The sequence below is a fragment of the Aptenodytes forsteri genome, unplaced genomic scaffold (assembly GCF_000699145.1).
Source record: "Aptenodytes forsteri isolate BGI_AS27 unplaced genomic scaffold, ASM69914v1 Scaffold841, whole genome shotgun sequence".
In the NCBI taxonomy this organism is placed as follows: domain Eukaryota; kingdom Metazoa; phylum Chordata; class Aves; order Sphenisciformes; family Spheniscidae; genus Aptenodytes; species Aptenodytes forsteri.
Genome location: NW_008796189.1, coordinates 511,483 through 518,598, shown reverse-complemented (window position 1 = coordinate 518,598; position 7,116 = coordinate 511,483). Strand labels below are relative to the sequence as shown.

The window sequence follows — 7,116 nt, the reverse complement described above, 5'->3', positions numbered from 1 at the left end:
GGTGCCGGGTGCCGGAGCGGGTGGCGGGGGAGCCGGGGAGGTATTTCCCCACTGCTGGGTTTTTACGTCTCAAACGTACCCACAGCCCCGAGTGAGCCCCGCCTCGGGTGGCCGTGGTTGTGGAAATGGGTCTCCCCGGTCTCCCTTCCGTGGAGCTCCTCCCGGGCCTGCGGTAGCTGGTGCGCCGCCTTGTTGTCTGTTGTTGGGGGGAGGAGGGGGAGGTCCTGGGCGGCTGACTTGCAGCGGTGGGTTAAACACTCTGGGCCGTTGCTCCGGTGTGGTGAGGGGGGATGATGGTGCTTCCTTGGGAGGGGACTGGCATCCCCCAAAGAAAGCAGTGAATGAAAGACTCATCTGTGCTTACACAGTGCTTAAATGATGAAGATGCAAATATGCTTGTCAGTTCTTTGTCTAGTGTCACATTGCTAGTCTTGATCTTGTTACTGAGTCTTCTTGTTGCATATTTGTATTTTTTCTTTGGACTAGATCATCTGGGAGCAAAGCAGGACAAGTTTGGGCCCCTGAAGGATCAACAGCTTTCAAGTGTCTCATCTCAGCCAGGTTCTGTGCAGCTCTTTTAAGCAACATCTCTGATTGTGATGAGACGTTTAACTATTGGGAACCGGTAAGTGGCTTTCTCTCCTTGGAGATACTTGTGAATTTATAGTTGGCCTGTGCAAATGCAGATTTATCTAGAACCTTGTGCTAATCTCTGTTTCAAAGAGAAATTTTCTTACTCAAGAATTCAGAGATGGGAAATGCAAAACTGTCTACTCTGTGTGATGCAGATTTATTTATTTATGTAATCTCCATTGTAGACACACTACCTCGTTTATGGAAAGGGGTTTCAGACATGGGAATACTCTCCAGCCTATGCCATCCGCTCCTATGCTTACCTGTGGCTTCATGCCTTACCAGCCTTGTTCCATGCTAGAGTTCTACAAACTAACAAGGTAAATCAGATGTGTGAAAGCTTCTTTTGTGATGAATAAACATGCCTTTAGTCTGTGTTAAACAGCTGCTTTGTTTGTTGTCAGAGGTAAGAGAATTAGTGTTTACAAAACACTAATTTGTTTACAAACACTAATCTTCCTGTAAGGATTTGCAAGGGTTTGTGAGCTGACTCAACGGGATCCAAGGAAAAGTGATTGGGAAGTTGCAGGAAATGCTGTCAGGCTCCGGTTTGATTGAGAAGCTGTCCCAGAGGGGCTGTTAGCTCCTTGGCCTTTTGAGTGTGTGCAGGCCTGGGGACAGACCTGGCAGCCATGGGCTCTCATTCACCCCTGTGAGTTTCACCCTGATGCTTTAGAAGCCAGTATTGTTTTCTATGCCAGCTACCAGTGACTATTTTGATTTTTTTTTCAATAAACTATAAAAAATAAATTAGTATTTTGCAAGCGATATTGCAAACTGAACTCACAGAAATGTAAAAGAAAAAGCACTGAATGTGGATTCTGCTTGGGTATCCATTGCCATACTTGGCATGTTTCTGCATAACAGAAAACAAAAGAGGGGTAGTTCTGGTAAGTTCAGTGGACTGTGTTCACTTTCTCTGTTGTAAAGGACTTCAGTGTTAGAGGGCTAGGCCTTGAGCTGCCGGGATCTTCATCCTCCCTTGGTGTGGGATCTGGGTCTACGAGAATAGGCTCATTCGCCACTGCCAAACTTGCTCCATCCTGTTCAGAACTTTTGTTCTTGGGACCGACTTGTTAGTAATAGGTGAATAAGCTTCATTGCAAACCTTGTTCAGACTCTGAGTATGTCTCCTAGGTTCTTATCTTCTATTTCCTCCGATGCTTCCTGGCCTTCCTGAGCTGCATTTGTGAACTCTACTTCTATAAGTGAGTATTAGAAGGTGTCTACAGTGAATGTTTTGGAGCAATGTGAGTAACATATTCAGTTATTGCCACAGGAAATACACTCTGAAGCTCATGTGTAGATGTGTCTGGTAAATTGGGCTACTTCACAGTGAACCTTGAAAATATATGTTCTTATGATAACTTAATGAAATACTGGTCAGAATTCTACTGTTATGACAAAATTGTATTCTCGGATCTGCCACCCACATCTCCACTCCAGCATTTTGTTGACTACACTTGTTTTCTCAGTGATACCAGCAAGCAAGGTGGGAGTGTTGTAAACTGAGCTCTGCTGGAGGAGAGACTGGTGTTGTGTTTGCTTATCATAGTGAATTTTAGTGGAATACATTGATTGTTGCTGTCTGTAATGTATCTGCCAATGGTGTTTACATCCACTAAAGCAGTAGCCTGAACATACAATTATCTTGTCTAAGCTGGATTTTTATTTTTACCTGCTGCCTCTTCATTTGTGGCTTTCAAACTATTACCTTGCATGACTTTTCTGTTGGCAATAGTCTGGTTTTAAGAATGTGAGCTGTGGCTTTCTGCATGATGGGATTTTGTGAGGGGTGAAAATCTTAGATTGATGTTGTAACAGCAGTGCAGACTCCCTGAGTTCCTGAGATTTGCATGAGTGCAACTGACGCTGGTAGAAGCCAAGTCTCTTCTAGAGTTTTGCACTAGTGTAACTTAGGAGGATCTGAAATCCCAGGCCAGAGGCAGTCATACTGCTCTTCAGGTTGCCTTCAGTGGCTGAGTAATGAACATCACCCACCTTAAAGCTCTCAGGATGCTCCATGGATTGTTTGTGATTCTGCATGCATTGGGTACTGTTCTTTTATGTACTGAGGATATTTTTGTGGTCTCTAATTCTCTCTTGCTTCCTTAGGGCCGTGTGCAAGAAATTTGGGCTACATGTGAGCCGGCTGATGTTGGCCTTCTTAGTACTCAGCACTGGGATGTTTTGCTCATCTGCAGGTGAGTTTGCTTAGCAATGACACTAACAATTACTTTGTCCATAGAAACCAAAGACAGGTCCAGAGAGGAGAAAATCCACAGCACTAAAATATCTCTCTAGCAATCGTTTGTTGTATTCTGTTGCAGGTCTTTCTCATGGCAGGTGTGATGACGGAATAAGAGTTGATTCAAATTATGTTCCCTGCATCACTCTCTTGTATCTTTCCATTTCCAGGGCATGTTTGTTTCTATTGCTGCCTCCAGTCTCTCTGCTATGGGCCATGCCTTTAAACAGGGTCTTGGCCTACCTTCCTTGAACATATTTTAACTCAAGGAAGGAGGGTCATATTTTGGCATTGTCATTTGCCTTTGTGTCCTGTCCTCTCTGGCTGTTGTACCCATTTGCCTAGCCAACCACCATAAGACTTATAAAACACCTGCTGTAGGTATTGAGTAAAGTGCAAGGAGAGACTTTGAGCAAAGGTTTTCTGTATTGTGCGCATACAGAAACTGAAAGGGAAATACCACAACTTATGAATGCTGAGATTTCATATTTTACCCTTTTTTTGTTTACGGTGAGTGGAGAAAAGACTTTCCCTTCATTATTTTTGCAGTGTCATAAGTCTCCTCATTCTTCACTTCCCACCAGTCTCTGCCCAGTTGCTTCAGAGACTCTACGCAGTCAGCTCACATTTTCTGCTGCCACTTGAGCAGGTTCATTTCATTTTTTTCAACCTAGCAGAATATAGAGAGTGCAACAGGTGTTACAAGTGGTAACCATGGATGTTGTCAACTGGTTACCACTGCTGAGTGCCACCAAGGAAAGAGGCCTTCATACTTAAAGGAAGTATTTCTGGTCTTGGCAGAACAAAAAAAAGAATCGTCTTTTTTTTGCTTTCACTGAAATGAATGTCCAGTGTAGCATCCAAGCTCCAATGGAATGAATGAATAAGAGATATCTTAGCCTCATGCAGTTTTCCCGCTGTGGGAAAGCTGTACTAACCCTTTTCTTTCCTTGTGTTGCAGCTTTCCTCCCAAGCAGTTTCTGCATGTACACCACGGTGATTGCCATGACTGGCTGGTATATGGACAAGACCTCTGTAGCAGTGCTGGGGGTGGCCGCTGGAGCCCTTCTGGGCTGGCCCTTCAGTGCAGCTCTTGGGTAAGGAGAGGAGGGCTTAGGAGTTTTGCACTTTGTCAAATGTTTCTTGTCTGGTTGGGGAGAATGTAGGGGCTGGAGAGCTAGAGGAAGAAACTAGCAGGGACTGAGCTGCCAGCCTAGTCCAGGATCATTGCTACAGGCTTCCATAGCCTGATTTCTTTGCTTTTGAAGAACTTAGGTTGGGAATATTTTCTTGCCCTAATATACTGAGAGTAAGACCTGAGCTGGATGACTGGAATATGGAGTAGAAGCAGAGCCCAGTGAAGTGATGGTTCTCTTCCAGCTACTGCCCCGCTTGCTTTGATGGGACAGGAAAACCTGCAATGGGGAAAGACAAAGTCTTCAGTTGATACCTGGTCTCTCTTTCAGGCTTCCTATTGCCTTTGACTTGTTGATACTGAAGCAGAGGTGGAAAAGTTTCCTAAACTGGTGTGTGGTGTCATTGATCCTGTTTTTGGTAAGTGCCTGTAACAATGCAAAAAGGGAATGGATTGGGCTTGCAATAGAAAGGGTGGGTTCCATTAAGAAAATCACATGGAGCTTTTGGGCAGTCCAGCCAAAAGCTTCTGGCACTTTAAATAATAGATGCTTTCTTCCAGGTGCCCTTGGTAGTTGTGGACAGCTATTACTATGGGAAGCTGGTAGTTGCACCTCTCAACATTGTTTTATACAATGTCTTCACCTCTCACGGACCTGATCTCTATGGTGAGTTTAAGATAACAAGACAGGAAGGGAGTCGGCGGTTTTCTTTCTACTGTCTTGCTACCGTGATCCACCCCGTCTTGATTGCCAATCCTTTTTCTGACGTACTCTAAAGCAAAAGCAGCCTGCAAGCTCCACAGGGCTGCAGTTCCAGCTTTTTGCCACAGGATGTCTCTCTCGAGCTGGGAATCCGCAGCCCATTGTCAGATTTCTCCACGCTGCGAGTTAAGCTGCTTTTGTTCACTTTCAAGTTCTGTAAACCGTCATGAGATGTCTCAGCGTCACAGCAGAGAACTGTTAGTAGCAAATGTGTCTGGATGCTACGCGAGTGCAGTGCATACAAGTGATACATGTGGGTGTTTGTCAGCTTTAATCGAGTTCTTGGCTGTTCCTCACAGTCAGGGTGCAGAACCTTGGGAAAGTGGGTAACAGTGCAGAATCCATAGTTCACATCGGGTTTCTGCAGACTTCCTGAGTCCATGCTGTGCCTTGGGAATCTCCTTGCTTATTGGCAGTGTATGGCCTGGGCTTTGCTGGCAAGCAGAATCTGAGGTTACTATGAAGGCATCTAATCTGCAGGCAAATCATCTGCCTATGAGGGGTTCCCTGGTACTGGCCATTTAGGATACTGTGTGACCCAAATCTCAGGTCTGAACCTTGATGGCAATGCTGTATTGTTTGTTTGGAAGCTGCCACTGCACTAAGTTGTTCATATCATGTACTTCTAGAGCTGAAGAGTAGAAAAGTATTATATTTCTAGCAGGGCTTCAGAGGGGCTGGCGGAAACTTCAGGGAGCTTAGGGTACAGGGTCCCTGCGTCATCTCTGTCATCTGTTTAAGCTCTGTTGAGATATTCTAGGAGGGATTCGGCAGTGGTTAGCATCAAGGCTTTCTCTGGCAGTGCCCTGCAGGCCGTATTTGTTGGTTCGTTTGAAGGGCTGTTTTGGGTGGTGCTGTGTGGTGATTTGTTACTTGTGCTGTGGCACAGCAGGGCACCAGCTGCTTTGCCATGGTTCTTCATCTCTGCAGGAAGGCTCTGAAGTCTGTTGCTGTGAATTTTCTGTAAGGAAACTCCAGGCTCTGTCTCTGATAGGTTTTGGCATGGGCTTGTGCCTGACCTTTTCCACACTGGTGCATGAGTTGTTTCCAGAAGCCTTGAGGGACCAATCTATTCTGAAGTGTTTTATTCATAGTGACATTCATATAACATCCTCAGGCTAGTAAAAGAGCCTGCTTGAAATTGCTCTTTAATGCAGTGTGGCCAGGACAACGCTGTGTGTTTAGAGAGCTTCAAAACACTTGGGAAAAATAACACTACCAGGGGAGATGAAAGGCTGGCCTATCCCTTTTGGCTTTGGAGCTGGGATTTCCCAACTTTCACATGATGGGAGCAGGAACTGCTGGAGGTTGCAGAGTCATCAACCCATATCATCTTCAATGTAAGCACCACAGTATTTTTCCTTTTCCCTGCAGACTGGAGTTCTGGAGACAAAGTTCAATTTTTTATTATTTTTTTTTGTCTTTAGCGATACACTCCTTCTGGATAAATACAGTCTGTGCAATGAATATTTCCCTGGGGTGATTAGGTTTCTACAGCCAAGGGAAAGTAGCTCCCTAAGCCTGATTCTGAGGCTTTGGGATGTTTTTGTGTACATATGTTCTAAGAACGCACAATTTGTGACAAAAGTTTTATCCTACTTCCTGTGATCAGAGCCTTGGCTGTGACTTGCAGTGCAATGGCACTTTGGGAAGCTTTGTTCAGCTTGGACGGAATGTGCTGGAGCTGTTTATATGACACCTTGCTCTGTTGAGTCCTGGCTCTTAAAGAGAGTGAAAATAAAAGAAATGCAGAAAGCAGACTGTTTATTATACTAGCACTGAATCAGGCTTGCTTAGAATGAGGGCTGTGACTCATGATCAAATTATTGTGGCTTAGTTACGGCTTAACAGCTGAGCTACAGTTCCTGTCTGCGTGCAGGCTTTTAGCCTGTGACAAACATAGGGTGGGGCACCTTAGCTTAAGCCTATTTTACAACTCCTCTGCTTTGTCCTGAGCCGCCCTCACCATTGCTGTGGTCAAGCTGCAGCATGGTAGCTTGTTAAGTTCTATTAACTTGTGTGTGAGTTTGATTTCTAGAATTGCTTCTGGAGCCTGTCACAGAGCACAAAGTTCAAACCAGTTTCTGGCTCAGTGTCTGACAGTGCTTCCAGTTGGTTATCCCCATGGAACCATAGTGCCACAAACTGACTGGGCCACAGTGTTCTTCCCACTGCTTTCATCAGTCTCTCTTCTACAGCCCACATCTGCTCAGGTCCAGCATGTGGGATGCTTGCAGGAAGTTAAATCTGCTGTCATGGTCTGAAGGCGATACTGTGGAAGCATATTCCCATCAGTACTGTGCATGGAGAGTTCTTTAGTGTCCCTCCCTGCTTGAA

General features: G+C 45.1%; 1 protein-coding gene across 2 annotated transcripts in view; it reads left to right on the top strand.

The window, feature by feature from the left end:
- Positions 1 to 493: 493 nt before the first annotated feature.
- ALG9 (ALG9, alpha-1,2-mannosyltransferase) overlaps positions 494 to 7,116 on the top strand; it is a 31,264-nt gene continuing 24,641 nt past the window's right edge. The window contains exons 1-7 of one of the 2 annotated variants that reach the window (XM_019474292.1): positions 494 to 625; positions 819 to 953; positions 1,771 to 1,841; positions 2,749 to 2,837; positions 3,843 to 3,978; positions 4,348 to 4,435; positions 4,578 to 4,683. In XM_019474292.1, coding sequence (XP_019329837.1) covers positions 2,789 to 2,837; positions 3,843 to 3,978; positions 4,348 to 4,435; positions 4,578 to 4,683 — 379 coding nt within the window. In that variant the 5' untranslated portion in view covers positions 494 to 625; positions 819 to 953; positions 1,771 to 1,841; positions 2,749 to 2,788. The remainder of the gene's footprint in view (positions 626 to 818; positions 954 to 1,770; positions 1,842 to 2,748; positions 2,838 to 3,842; positions 3,979 to 4,347; positions 4,436 to 4,577; positions 4,684 to 7,116) is intronic. The other variant, XM_019474293.1, reaches the window with a different exon arrangement.